The following is a 14487-nucleotide window of genomic DNA, read 5'->3' as shown; positions in this document are numbered from 1 at the left end:
AAGGCCATCATCTTGAGGGTTAGGCACGTGGATGAGGAAGCAAGAAATAAAGCTGACTTCAGGACAGTGTCCAGGAAAGAACCAGGAATGCAGTCACTGATCCTGTGTAAGTTTTTGAGGGAATTATGTTGCCAAGGAAACCATTAGCCTGACCTTTAAAAACAAAAACAAACAACCCTGTGACTGTTGAGGAAGCCTTAATTAGAACCCCCCTCTAGCCCCGCCCCCTCGCCCCCCGCCACCCAGGCAGGAGACGGTTGTGAAAGCTGTGTCTGAGGAGAGCACACAACCCAGTGCCACCTCAGATGTGGCCCAGAGGGCAGACTGGGGTCTGGTCAGGAACTTCCCCACCCCAATGCAGGGCCCAGCAGGATTTCAAAATTGCTGTGAGCCAGTGATTGCTGTGTGTCTGCCATCCTACTCCTTCCTGTTACGAAGTCACGAGGATGTCCTGTCCAGTCTCACCACTGTCTGTTGGCCAGGCATTGTGTAGGGACCAGGGATTTCACAGGGAACAAAACAGACAAAAATCCCTATCCTCGTGGAGTCTACAATCTAGTGGGGAAACATAAGAATAAGTTTTGTGAAAAAGGTAAAAATAGGGTTGGAGGTAGAAAGTGCTGGGAGGACTGCTACTTTACATAGTGGGGCTGGGGAAGGTGCTTCTGCTGAGGTGACAACTGGGCCAAGCACTGAATGAAGGAGGGGGCTGGCCCTTGGATGTCTGGGAGAAGAGCATTCCGAATAGAAAGAGCAGCAGGTGTGGAGGCCCAGGGGTAGCGGTGTGCCCAGTGGGTCTGAACAGTGGCCAGGCAGCTGGGGTGGCTGAAGCAAAGTGGACTTCAATAGCAGTGATAGGAGCTGGGGCAGGCCTGGTCATGCAGGGCAACAGTTCTCAACCAGCACAGGACTGGGGACATCTTGGAAATAGGTGGGGGCGATTTTGATTATTGCATTGAAGGGCTAGGGGCTACTGTGATTTAGTGGGTGGGCTTGAAGGTGGTCATCCTGTGACATGCAGGACTGTCCCACCTGACAAGGAACACATCCCACCCCATTTTCAAACGTTTTGCTGGATATTTGTGTAGATGAAAAACATCTGTTTCTAATTATTTTAGTGTAGAAACCCAACCCTATTAGAAACAAAGTTTTCCAGAAATGCAACTACTGTGTAAATCAAGGGAAGACTGAATTTTGTTTCCTTCAAAAGTTTACCAAGAGCTGGTCATCATTTTGGAAAATTCTGCCACCAACAGCAGTGTCATTCCTGGTATCTGAGTCTCCAGCCCCACACACCTGTGTGGGTTGCATCTGAACAGACACCCTGCAGCTCTGTGTTACTAGCTGTGTCACGTGCCTGGCAAGAATTCTCTTCCATCCTGTGTGCCGAGCACCAGGAGGGGACTAGACTCGATGTTCCCAATGATGGTATGACACGTGCTGCCCAGGGAGTTGGGGATCAGCTCTGGCTGTCACGGCCTATTTGGATGCCTTTCCTCCTCATTTGCTTAATCTCGGTCCCTTGAAGTCTCAATTTCTGAGGTTTTGTGTGTATTTTATTTTCTTGTGTTTGTCCTCATCCTAATTTTCTTCTCTGTATCCTCTGCCTTGGACTGGAGGCTCCTTTGGGTATAGGGTGATGTGTCCCTGGCAGGACAGCTTGCCAAGACATTCTTCAATGCAGGCCTTCCCAGGCCTGCAGCCCAGCAAGGCAGGGCCATGTCTGCCTCCTTTCACACAAGTGCCAGGCTCACTGGCAAGTGTCTGTCCAGCCGAGGGACCTCTCCTGAAGCACTGCATAGCCCCTGTCCTCCTGCCTCTCTGGAAGTTTCACCCACTAATGTCCACGCTTCCTGTAAAAATGAGCGGGTTCTGTGAGTTTGGTCCTGCCTGACTCAATTGGGGAGGGTGTGGGGAGGGAGGCGGGCAGGCAAGGCTTTCACATCAACCTTGCAACTAGATAGCAGGCTCCAAGCCAGAGTGGGCATTCATGAGCCGTGAAGTTTCCGCCAATAAATCCACAATACTTCCAGCACCTGCCTTTCTGCCTCGCCCCCAGCCACCTGCCAGCTGGAGGCTCAGTGTTGACAGCAGCTAACAGAGAGCCAGTCATACGGATGAGGCCAGGGCCAGGACCGCAGTCTCCCAGAGTGCGTGTGAGAGACAGCAAGCAGGCTCCCTGGCAGGACACAGGCCGACACTCAGGTGTGGACAAGCAAGGCGGGACCCATTCCTGGTCATGGGGGTCACAGCTAGACTAAGCCTTCTGGCATTTGGCCAGACTTAACACCCTGTATGAGCCAGGGTCTTTTTAGGCAGAAGTGACAGAAACCAAACTCAGACAACTCTGTTAGTTTCCTGGGGCTGCTATAACAAATTAGTCAACGATTTTGGTGGCCTAAAACAACACAAATCTATTCTCACAGTTCTGGAGGCCAGAAGTCCAAAATCATGGTGTTGGCAGGCTGCGCTCCCTCCAGAGGCCCTGGGGGAGAATCCATTCCTGGCCTCTTCTAGCTTCTGGCAGCTATTGGCATTCCTTGGCTTGTGGCCGCATCCCTCTCATCTCTGCCTGTGTCTTCACATCACCCTCTTCTCTGTGCATCTGTGTCTCATCTCCCTCTGCTTCTCTCTCATGAAGATGCATGTGATTGCATTTAGGGCCCACTGGGACAATCCAGGATAAGTGCCTCCTCTCAAGATCCTTAATCACATCCGTTGCCATATAAGGTAACATTCACTCTTTCCTACATATAAGGTAACATTCACAGCTTCCAGAGATTAGGTTGTGGACATATCTTTAGGGCCACCATTCAGCCCACTATAGCAACAAAGCCCTCAGAAAGCCGACTGGGCCAGGGGTGGCAAGATAGTGTCCTTTGCGTGCCACCTCACCCTCCTCTTGGCTTCTCTCCTCAGAGCTGGCTGGGTCCATGCCCTGGACAGCATCAGGCCTCCTTCATGGGAATGTGCACTCTGGGAAAAAACAGCCAGGCGCCAGGGGCCCTGTGACCTTTCATTTTCCCCTGCACATTATCTAATGTTCAAGAGGCTCCATTGATTAAGCCCTTGCCGGGGTCAGAGAGAAGTACTGGAGGAAGACTGCCAGGGAACAGTTTCACTATTTTCAACTAGGTTCTGTGCACTTTTATCTTCCCAGTCTTTGGGACGGTATGTGCCCATATTTTACTTTAATTATCTGAGTAAAAAATGGAGTAGTGGAGTTTAACACACTTGCATACAAGGCAAATCATTTAGCAGACATTTAATTCTGCGTTTGGACCACCATGCAGTCATGATGAGCAGGCCGAGGCGATGTGTTCACTTCCCTGCCCCCCCAACACCTCCCCCCGTGTCTCCCCTGTCCATTCCCAAGCAGGTGTAGGTGGTTGAGAACATTCCCTCTGGGGCCAGCCCAGTGGTGCAGCAGTTAAGTTTGCACGTTCCGCTTCTCGGCAGCCTGGGGTTCGCCAGTTCGGATCCCAGGTGTGGACATGGCACTACTTGGCAAAAGCCATGCTGTGGCAGGCGTCCCATATATAAAGTAGAGGAAGATGGGCATGGATGTTAGCTCAGGGCCAGTCTTCCTCAGCAAAAAGAGGAGGATTGGCAGCAGTTAGCTCAGGGCTAATCTTCCTCAAAAAATATATATATATTCCTTCTTATGAAATGAGAACAGGTTGGACTCTGAGCTTCACTCTGCCCAACACCCCTCTTTGCCAGTGGAAGAGGCTTATAACCCATGCTGAGGCCAGCAGGGTCCTGCCTTGAATGCTGGGAAACAGAGGTGCCTTTCTATGCTAAGATTGCTAAAAAGAGAGATGGTACATCTGGGGCTGCTGGTGGCATTCTTACCCCCACCCCAACATGAGAGCCTGCGTGGCTGCAGAGGGAAGCCATGCGCAGACTAGCAGAGGCAACATCATTTGAACTCCTGGAGAAAGCTGTGCCTGAAACCCAGATTGCTCAGTTAAATGCTCAAGCCAGTTTGATTTGTGTTTGGTTCCAATCAGGAGAGTATTGCTGGGAGGCTGGTTGACAGCAGCTGCATGCAGTGTCTGTGGGTTTGGTATGAATTGCTAAGTACACAGTCTCAGAGCCAGTGGCTCTTTTTTTTTTTTTTTTTTTTGAGGAAGATTAGCCCTGAGTTAACATCTGCTGCCAATCCTCCTCTTTTTGCTGAGGAAGACTGGCCCTGAGCTAACATCCGTGCCCATCTTCCTCTACTTTATATGTGGGACGCCTACCACAGCATGGCTTGACAAGCGGTGCCATGTCCGCATCCAGGATCCAAACCGGCGACCCCGGTCCGCCAAGAAGCACAATGTGCAAACTCAACTGCTGCACCACCTGGCCGGCCCCCTGGTGGCTCTTTTTCTGGTCACGACAGCCCCAGGCCTGAGCTTTGGTGTGGTCTGTACCTAACCCGTTTCTTAGGTCAGGTACTGCAGAAGCTGAGCCCAAAACAGGGATTCTCAGGCCATGCTTTAATGGAGGGAGAGGCCCCAGGGGAAACTGAGTGAGGAAGCCCGGAGGGGGCAGGAGAAGGAGCTGAGCTAGGATGCTGTCTCAGCTGGGATCTGGGGGAGCTCTAGAGCATGAATGGCACATAGAATTGTCCCCCTTAGGCAAGCAGACGAGGCCTTTGTACCCCTGCTTCAGTCATTGGCTGCCGTCTGCCTCAGGGAGCAGAGTGTAACCTTACAGACATTTCTTCTAGAGAAGGGGGCCACTGTGAGCTGTGTTAGCCGCCAACATTCCCAGCAGCTTGGGGATGGGTTGCACTGGCCCAGAGCGCAAGGCACCAACAGCCTCCACTTCAGCCTGTTTCATGGCCCCTGCCAAACCTCAACCAGATTTGAGAAGGAACAGCCTGGAGACATGGTAACCCTTCACTCATCAGGAGTCTCCAAGCTTCTGAGGAAGAAAGAAGTGGACAGAAGGCTTAGTACCTGGCCATCGTCCTGCCCTCTCCTCTTCAAGTTCCTTTGCAGAACTGCAATTTAATGCAGTGTCCTTGGCATTCGCTGGGTCCACGCTGGCCACACACGTACACTGAGTGTTTGTAAAAACCTTTATGATGAATTTCCCTTGACTCCAGGAAAGAATTCAGTTCACATGGACAGAAATAGGTAGAATATACAGGAATAAAAAAACAAAACCACTATCACCCCTCCTTTCAAATGTCTGTCAGGCCCAGGCTCTGCAAGCACTGAGGTGTGGCCCCCGAGTACCAGGTGATCCCAGGGCTCCCAGGCACCCCAGAGGTGGGAGCGTATCAATCAGGGCTTATGTTTGGCTGCAATCAAAAGCCACCTGTGGAAAAACTGGCTTAAACAAGTTAGAGGTATCATTTTTCTCACATAATGCAGAGTCCAAAAGGGGCTGGCGCAGTGGCTCCATTTTCAAGATGGCACTCATGCCCCCAGGCACTGCCACCAAGTTCCAGGCAAAAACAGGAGGGTTGAGGCTAAAAGCTGAAGGGACCCGTCAACAAGTCTCCTGTTTAAAGAGCTCTCCTGGAGGCCTCATTTGTGAATTCCACTCATTGGTCAGGACTGTCACATGACCACCCCCTAGCTGCAAGGGAAGCTGGGAAATGTAGTTTCTTTATCTGAGTACCAGCAGGGAAGCAGGAATAGACAAAAGCAACCAAAATCCCTGCCACTAGGACCTGATAGTTGTTTCAGTTTGGCATCCATAGGTGAGGAGATAAAGCCCAGAGAGGTTCTGAGGCCATCTGAGGTCACACAGGCTCCCAAGACATAGATCACAGGAAAGCAAGGTCAGTCTCAGTGCATGTGGGTTTATTGAGCTGTGGATGCCATTCCTAGTGCTGGTTAAACCACGGGGAAGACAGCCATATGGTGAGTGCAATGCAGGAGACTTGATTCTCACTCCTGGTGGTGCCCACCAAGCAGCATATCATGGACAGGAAGCATTTCCCAACGTGAGTCATGGGGCATAGGTGGCTATCACGATGGGCAGTGGCGAGCTAGGAGGGTGCTGTGAAAGCCTGCAGTGGTAGAGGGAGTTGTGCCCATAAGTGTTCAGATGCACTCCTTAGAGCATGATCTGCTTGGGGGGCTGATAAAATTTCCTAGAATTCTGGGAGTTTGGATGGTCTCTGACCTTCTCCAGGTGATCTGGGGCCCCAGTGAGACCTCAGCTACACAGGTGACCCCCTCCCATGCCTGCCCTGTGGGAGACCCCAACGGTTCCAAAGTCTGTGGAGAAAGGGACCTCCAACCAAAAAACCTCTGGAAGGGAAACCATGGGCTTTGCAGTCAGGCCCTCAGCCGACATCCCTCGCTCCAGGGGAGAGGCACACAGAGTGTGCAGAACTGCAAAGGCAGTGGCGTGGGAGCACTGGGCTGGCTTGGGAGGGAAGCCAGTCCCCTTTCAGTGGAGCAGTAGGCCATGGACATGGCCCAGTACCAGGCAGGGTGGGGCAGCTGTCTGTATTGTCCGAGGTCTGCTGTCGCAGTCAGAGCAGGGGCTGGAGAGCCAGGACAGGGAGCATGAAGAACAGGGAGCTCCCCTCCGGGGGCTCATCTGCAGAGGACACCTTGGGGAGGTGGGAGCAGAGTGTGGACTTGAGGCAGAAGCCTGGCTCTGCTCTCTGCCTCCACCCCCATCCCAGGCCATTCATGCCTCCATGGGGGCCTCTCTGGCATGGAAGGATGAAAGGAGGCAGTGCAGGGGCTGCCAGCTCACCATCCTATCCCTGTACCTACCTGTAGGAGGCTGTGCCCAGGGTCCTGGAGGGAGTCGAGCTGGTCCTGCAGGATTGGGGGCCACCAGCTGACAAAGGCCTGTATAGCACTATCTAGGAAGGGAAGGGTCCAGGGCGGGCTTGGCTAGGAAATCCTAGCACAGGGCCCAGCTCCTCGGGGACAAACTGAGACCCCTGGCATCCTGCGTGGGCCGTCCCCATGCAGGGATGGGAGGATAGAATGTCTGCAAGGATGGCCTTCTGGGACAGGAGGCACAAGGTGAGGAATAAGAAAATAAGGACAACTATGCTAAGAGTACCTTACAAACTATAGCCTTCCATCCTCACAGGAGAGGGTGACAACTATCTTCCCTATTTTACAGATGAACACAAAAAGGCTTAGAGGAGTTAACTAACTCTCAGCTAGTTAAGTGGCATAGTCGGGCTTCAAACTCAGGCCCCCTAACTCCCCCACTGGGCAGCGAACCACCGAGCTATTCAGACCTGAAACGCAAAATCATCAGTGGGGGGAGGTGGGAATGCCTCAGCTGAAGCAGGAATCTCGCCTTGTTCCATTCCAGGTCCTCGGAAATTTGTTTTAACTGCCCTCCCTACCGCCCGCAGGGGCACGAGCGTAGACAGCCCTGGGGTTCTACTTTGCTCTGTGACCTGGTCTCCGGAGACAGCTGGACCCGAGGATTTCCCGAGGGGTAGGACGACGCTAGAGGGGGAAGTGGGCCTGCATGACGGCCGCAAACAGCCTCAGTCTCCTCATCTCTAAAATGGGCTCCTACAGCCAGGCGGCTTGGGAGGGGCCAGTCAGTGCGGACTGGCCTCCCGCGCCGCCCCTCCCGGGCCCCTCACCCAGGCAGCGGTTCCTTGTAAAAAGCCCCCGGAAGGCTTCGCACTCCTCACGCCGGTTTCCGCTGGCTCCGCAGTCGCACCAGGGTGCCACGCGCGCGCTCGCGTTGTCCACGTAGTTGGGAGTGATGGCGGTGCCTGCGGGGACCCCGAGGAGAGGGTAATCGGTCCCCCAGGCGGAAGCACCCCCAGCAAAACCCTCCTCCGCACCCGGATTCCGTCCCGGCGTACCCACGAGGCCTGCATAGGCGCGCCGGCAGCTGGGGGCCTGGTCCGGCAGGCAGCCGTCGGGGGCGCTAGGGGCAGGCGCGCAGGAGGCCTGGAAGGCCAGGAGGCGGGGCCTGCGCGGTGGGCGGGGGTGCGGTGAGCGGACGGGCGGGAGGCTCTGCCCCGCCCCCTCCCTCCCTCTCCCCACACCTCCCCGGCCCCCGAACCCGCACCCCCGCGCGCACCTGCAGACCCGACTGTGCTCGCAGGCGTCTAGGGGCGCGAGGCAGGAGGGCGGCGCGAGGCCGGGCCCCGAGAAGGCGCAGGCGGGCACGAAGGTCTGGCGCCGGCGCTCCGCGCACGCGGGGCCCGCGCACGGGCAGAAGAGCAGCGCGTGGGTGAGCGCGGGCGGCCCGCGAGCGAAGAAGCGGCGCAGGGCGCGGCGGCAGCGGGCGCGGGGGCAGCCCCCGGGCGCGGCCCGATCCAGGCACCGAGCCAAGTATTCGGTGCGCAGCTGCTGGCAGAGCGCGTCCGCCGTGCACGCCTCGGCGGCGTCCACGCATCGGTTTCGTCCCTCGGAGCTCGGCGACCCTGGTGGGGAGCGGGCGGGCCGCAGTTGGTGCTCCCTATCGGTACGCTTCTCCCGCAGGCCATGCCCTCCGAAGATGCCGGGCGCTCAAAACCCGAGGGGGCAGAGTGTGACCCAAAGGCATGACCGACTGGCGCTGACAGGCCTTCTGTCGCGGGGATGGGCGGTGGCGGGCTCTGGGGATTCCTGCAACGCGTCAGGGATGGACGGGGCGCACAGATGCTAGGCCTGGCCTTCCCCAGAAGCTGAGACCCATCCTCCCCAGGAACCACCCCTCCCCCAGAACGGCCATACTCATCCAAAGAGGGGTCCTCGGGGTTCCTCCCACTCTCATGGGCTCCCACCTGATGCGGGAAACAGCAAGGCTTCTGGGGACCTGGCTATGGAGACTTATCAGAAATGGCGTTGAGGACAGTGGACAGTCCTCGTCCTCTCTTTGGCACGCTGGAACGCCTGTGTTTTCTTCCTTTCCCCTCCCTCCTCCCCCATGGAGACGCTTTGAGTGGGTCTATAGCTTTCTGGTTTTCCCTGCCTTCCGACCTCCTGCACCTCCTCCTGCCCCCTGCCGCCAGCGTCTTCCGCCTCCATTCCCTTCTGATGCTCCCTCTCGCCGCCCCCGGCTGACCCGTGCTACCCCATCTGGACTCGCTTCCTCCTGGCTCTTCCACCCTCCACTAAGTCAGGTGAAAGAGGGATTCCTCGAAAGGGCTCTGGGCACTGGACGGCCCATTTAGGCCTGGCTGCCGGGGTGTGGATTCTAGAGAAGTCCCTGATGGCAGGCCACAGGGCCCAAGGGTCCATGATAGGTGGCAGTCTGCTGGGGGCAGAGAGTGTGCCTGGCACAGCAGAATCACACACCAGGGGTCGGTCAGGCAGAGGTTGAGCTCTGCCTAGACATGCCACAGGCCACGTCTACATCCAGCCAAGCCAGGGTCTGCAGAAGTCAGGACTTGGCAGCCCCTTCCTAGGACCTAGGTGGGTCACCAAAACCAGGCTACCCCGCTCCTTGGTGCTCCCAGCAGCCCCGGGAGCACCTCAGTCTGAGGGAAGTTTGCCATACTGGCGCCGCACCATCTTGCTGTGTGTATGGAGGGGGGTGTCTCCCGCCTCAGGGCTGGAAGCAGGGCCACTGTCTGGCACTGGCCACCTCTTTCGGGGACTGTGGTGGTTCTTGCTCTGCAGGGAGGACGAACAGACACTAAGGACTTGGAATGGGTATGTGAGTGGAGGAGGGAGATAGAAGAGGGGCGAGCCCGCCCTCTCTCTTTTCCTCCTCTCCAGCAGAGCAGCAGGCAACTTCGCCCTTCTCTCCCAGCCATGTACCTCACATCCCCAGGTCCCAGCCACACACGACAGTACCTACTGTCGCCTAAGGTCTCGGTCCCACCTCTGTCCCTTGGCTCACCTGTCTCCCTCCGCCAGGAGCTCCATTACCTCATCTCCACGCTCAGAACAGCATCTCAGCTCCAAGATCTCCACTGCTTTAAGCTTTTGCCAGAATCCATCCTCCCCACCCCATCCCACCCAGTAAAGTGACCCCTCCCTCCTCGATGCCCCCGGTGAAGAGGGGGCAGTCCTGAGCAAGTGGAACAGCAGGTCCGTGGCACCGGAGACACTGAAGACGCGGAGCAAGGAATCAGTGTGAAGCTCCAAGACTGAAGGCAGAGGGCTGGGGCTAGGGAAGGGTAAGAGAGGTGGGAGAGGGGAGGCAATAGGAAAAGGAAAGTTTCTGGGATAGGGGTACGAAAGCGAGACTTGGGAGGGCGGCGCCCCCACAAAGGCGGGAAGCGGTGCGCTGGAGCGTAGTGCCAGGTGTCCATGCACCCCCACTCCCACAGGTCTCTCGCCCACGCCCCTTCTTACGCTCCAGCTTTTCCCGGAATCACCCTCTTGCCCTCCCACCCTGTCCCTGAGGATGGGGACAGGGAGGCGAGGGGGAGGAGGTAGCCACTCACCCAGAAGCAGTAACAGCAGCAGCAGCAGCAGCAAGGGCCCCAAGCAGCGGGCCATGCCGGGCAGCGAACAGAGGAGAGGACGACCGGAGGCAGAACCCCAGTCGGACAGGTGCCTCTCTCCCAGCGCCGCCTGGGATGGAGCTCGTTGAAAACCCAGGTGTCCGCGCTAACACGTACACTGGGGCTGGGAGGAGCCTTTGCCTGACTCCCCGCCCCCACTGAGTCTCTGCTCCAGGCTGCACTTCCAGATTGATCTGGGAGCTACTTAATCCAGCGCCAGAGTGTGCCTAGATGGACCCCAACACACACTTCCCCATACACACAAAGCAACACCTCACAATAACCCACGAAGACCTTGTCTCTCCCATGCATAAACCATTAACTTTATGAAACAACGTTGTTGTGTACCTTCTTTTATAATTTTATTTTTAATTTTTTACTAATTTTAGATTTGCAGAAAAGTTGCAAAAAATGTTAGCGTTCTCCTTATACCCTTCACTCAGGATTGCTTTGGCTATTTGGGATCTTTTGTGGTTCCACACAAATTTTAGTATTTCCTATTTTTGTGGAAAATGCCATTGGAATCTTGATAGGGATTGCATTGAATCTATAGATGGCTTTGGGAAATATGGATATTTAACAATATCAAGTCTTCCAATCCATGAAAATGGTATATCTTTCCATTTGTTTGTGTCTTCTTCAATTTCTTTCATCCAAGTCGTGTAATTTTCAGTGTACGGATCTTTCACCTTGGTTAAATTTATTCCTAAGTATTTTATTGTTTTTGATGCTGTTGTGAATGAAATTGTTTTATTTCTTTTAAAGATATTTTGTTGTTAGTGGATAAAAACACAACTGATTTCTGTATGTTGATTTTGTATCCTGCAACTTTACTGAATTTGTTGATTAGTTCCAACAGTTTTTTGGTGGAGTCTTTAGGATTTTCTATATATAAGATCATGTCATCTGCAAATAAAGACAATTTTACTTCTCCCTTTCTGATTTGGATGCCTTTTCTTTCTTTTTCTTGCCTGACTGTTCTGGCCAGGACTTCCAGTGCTGTGTTTAATAGGAGTGGTTGGAGTGGGCACCCTTGTCTTGTTCCTGATTTTAGAAGACAAGCTTTCAACCTTTCACTGTTGAGTATAATGTTAGCTGTGGGCTTGTCATATATGACCTTGGTAATGTTGAGGTATATTCTTTTTTTTTTTGGATGATTGGCCCTGAGCTAATCTGTTGCCAATCTTCCTCTTCTTATTTTTCTATTTTCCCCGAAGCCCCAGCATATAGTTGTATATTCTAGTTGTAAGTCTTGTTCTTGTTCTTCTATGTGGGATGCCACCACAGCATGGCTTGATGAGCAGTCTGTGGGTCCATGCCCAGGATCCGAACCAGCAAACCCCGGGCCACTGAAGCAGAGTGTGTGAACCTAACCACTCAGTCACAGGGCCGGCCCCAGAGGTATATTCCTTCTATACTCAATTTCTTGAGAGTTTTTATCATAAAAGAATGTTGTATTTTGTCAAATGCTTTTTCTGAATCTATAGAGATGATCATATTTTAATCTTTCATTCTATTAATGTGATGTATCACATTTATTGATTTACATATGTTGAACCATCCTTGCATCCCAGAGATAAATCCCACTTGATCATGGTGTATGATCCTTTTAATGTGATGTTGAACTCAGTTTGCTAATATTTTGTTGAGAATTTTTGCATCTGTATTCATCAGGGATATTGGCCTGTAGTTTTATTTTCTTGTATTGTCCTTATCTGGCTTTGGTATCAGGGTAATGCTGGCTTCATAAAATGAGTTTGGGAGTGTTCCCTCCTCTTCAATTTTTGGGAAGTGTTTGAGAAGGATTGTTGTTAATTCTTCTTTATATATTTGGTAGAATTCACCAGTGAAACCATCTGGTTCTAGGCTTCTAACTTCTTAGCTTGGTCCCTGATCCCATTAACTTTCAGCCTTCTTTTGAATAAAAAAGACATATGTCTGTAAATCTCCCTCAAAGTACCACTTTCATGGCATATACAACATCTGATCATTCAATTTTTATCATGCAGTTTCCAGTATGATTTCTTCTTTGACCCATAAGCTATTTAGAAGCGTGTTTTTAAATTTCCAAGCATATAGGGATCTTTAAATTAATCATTTTATTGACTCTTTACTTAATTGCTTTGTCATTAGAAAATGTGGTCTGAATGATACTACTTCTTTAAAATGTGTTGAGACTTGCTTTAGTGGTGCCTATAAGGAATGAATATTCTCTGTCAAGTGTAGAGGTCTGTCCAGGTCCTTTATGTCAAGCATGTTAATTGTTATGTTCATCTTTCACATCTTTACTAACTTTTTGAAATGGCTTTACCTATCAGTAATTGAGAGAAGTCTGTTGCATTACAACTACGATGGTGAGTTGGTCCACTTATTCCAGTAAAAAAAATTTAGGCTATTTTATTGGGTGCATTCATGTTTATAACTGTTAAACTTTTCATATCTTATTATGTGGTGATCCTCTCTGCTCCTAGTAATGTCCTAAAGTATATTTTATCTGGTGTTAAAATAGGCATTCCAGCTTTATTTTGTATTTGTGGAGTACAGCTTATCCTATTTCTTTCAGCCTTGCTTTGAATTTAAATTTTAGATGTATCTCTTTTATTTAAAATCTGACAATCTCTTTTTTAACTGGCATGTTAAATTAATTTACAATTATTATATTACTGACATCTTTGGACTTGTTTATATTACATTTGTGTTTTCTATTTGTCACATTTTTATCCTATTTTTATGATTTTTTTCTCTTTGAGTTCTTTATTCCATTTTTTTCTGCTGAATTGATTTAAAAGTTAAAGTTATATCCTCGATTTCAATCTTTCTGGTTCCCTTTGAAATGCATACATAAGTAAAGTGCTAAGTTAACCTGTATCTTAACCCTCTTCTTGAACTATAAAAGGACATAGAACATTAACCAAAGTTACCCACTTCTGGGCTCACACGCTATTGTCTAATATTTTGTCCAATCCTTTTCTCACCCAACAAATTAGCCATTACTATTATTACTATTTTGTAAAACATACAGATAGTGTTTGGTATAAATACATTTTTACAAAGCAAGCTGACACTGACACAACTGCTGGCGTGGGGACACTCTGCCTCTCTGTGTGTTGGGCAGCCCCAGGCCCCTGTGAGTGAACAGAGGAAGGTTCTTCAAGTTCCTGGAGAGGATGGAGGATTATAGCAGAGAATCAGTGAGACTTCCAGGAAGTCTTTTGGGAAGATGTCCAGAGCTAGAATAGAAACATGGCCCCAAGAGCAGATGCCTCACATAGAAGACATCCACTTTTGTCTTTCCAGCATTCTCTCCTCTAGTAACAAAATATATCTCTTTGTGGAAACCAGTCCTTCCCCAGTATCAGTCCTGTGGCTCTGCTGAGTTGACCCCACCCTGGGCCTCGAGGGGAGAGTGATGACCCAGGCCTAGCTAATGAAAGTCCAGTATCTCTCAGGCTATAGGGATTGGCTCATGGATGGACACATGACCCAAGCTGGACTAACCACAGTTAATTCCAGGACTATAAAAGGCAGACTGTTTGCACTGGATGAGCTATTCTGGAGGAAGATGAACCTGAAACTACCAGGAGCATCTTTGGAAGAACTTGCCTGTGTGAGAAGCCCTCCAAGAGGAAAGCACAGCTGAGAGGCAGTGAGAGAGCGCAGCGTCCAGTGATACCCCACAGTGCCATGAGCCCATAAACTTCGTTTTCTATATAGCTTGTTTGAGTTGGATTTCTATTACTTGAAATCAGAAGACCTTCTTAAGAACCAAAAGAGTGTTCTGAAATCTGCGTTCTTTCCCTATGTGATTTTTGTTATCCCTACTGACCTTTAAAACTCAGGTGTTCAACATATATTCTAAGAGCCACAATCAGCCTGGCTGCCCCTGGGTATGGTAATACCTGTATCTGTGGTTTATTGCCTAATTTGCTTCATGAATTGGGAGGCCACAATGCTGACAACCATGGCCACTGAAGCAAAATGCAAACCATCACCCCATTGCAGTCAGCTGTGTTTAATTCTATAAAATCCACTTGTAAACTGACACGTGGAAGGAGAGAGTAGATGAGGGAAGGAAACTCACGATCAAGCTCTGACTACAC

General features: G+C 51.3%; 1 protein-coding gene across 6 annotated transcripts; it reads right to left on the bottom strand.

Moving 5' to 3' along the window:
- Positions 1–5790: 5790 nt before the first annotated feature.
- GFRA4 (GDNF family receptor alpha 4) lies at positions 5791–10515 on the bottom strand. 6 transcript variants are annotated; one of them, XM_044748861.2, is made up of 7 exons: positions 10328–10515; positions 8029–8374; positions 7808–7917; positions 7580–7714; positions 6738–6829; positions 6439–6568; positions 5791–6016 (listed from the first exon to the last, which is right to left on the bottom strand). In XM_044748861.2, the coding sequence occupies exons 1-6, from the start codon at positions 10380–10382 to the stop codon at positions 6488–6490; spliced, it is 819 nt and encodes a 272-aa protein (XP_044604796.1). In that variant the 5' UTR covers positions 10383–10515; the 3' UTR covers positions 5791–6016; positions 6439–6487. The 6 variants fall into 6 exon arrangements, with proteins under 6 accessions (XP_044604796.1, XP_044604794.1, XP_070341748.1 ...); XM_044748859.2 differs by having other exon boundaries at positions 6738–6825; XM_070485647.1 differs by lacking the exon at positions 6439–6568.
- Between the last annotated feature and the right edge of the window lie 3972 nt (positions 10516–14487).

The sequence above is a fragment of the Equus asinus genome, chromosome 15 (genome assembly GCF_041296235.1).
Source record: "Equus asinus isolate D_3611 breed Donkey chromosome 15, EquAss-T2T_v2, whole genome shotgun sequence".
Lineage (NCBI taxonomy): Eukaryota > Metazoa > Chordata > Mammalia > Perissodactyla > Equidae > Equus > Equus asinus.
Note: the sequence above shows the minus strand (reverse complement) of the source record. Positions and strands in the feature narration are given on the sequence as shown.

What these genes read in the sequence shown, in the direction of transcription:
- GFRA4 (XM_044748858.2), bottom strand. Translation starts at nt 10,382, where the DNA reads ATGGCCCGCTGCTTGGGGCCCTTGCTGCTGCTGCTGCTGCTGTTACTG. An exon ending in CGCCTATGCAGGCCTCGTGG is followed by an intron (nt 7,715 to 7,807) that starts GTACGCCGGGAC and finishes GGGTCCCCGCAG; the next exon opens with GCACCGCCATCACTCCCAAC. An exon ending in CTGGGCACAGCCTCCTACAG is followed by an intron (nt 6,569 to 6,737) that starts GTAGGTACAGGG and finishes CACCTCCCCAAG; the next exon opens with GTGTCCTCTGCAGATGAGCC.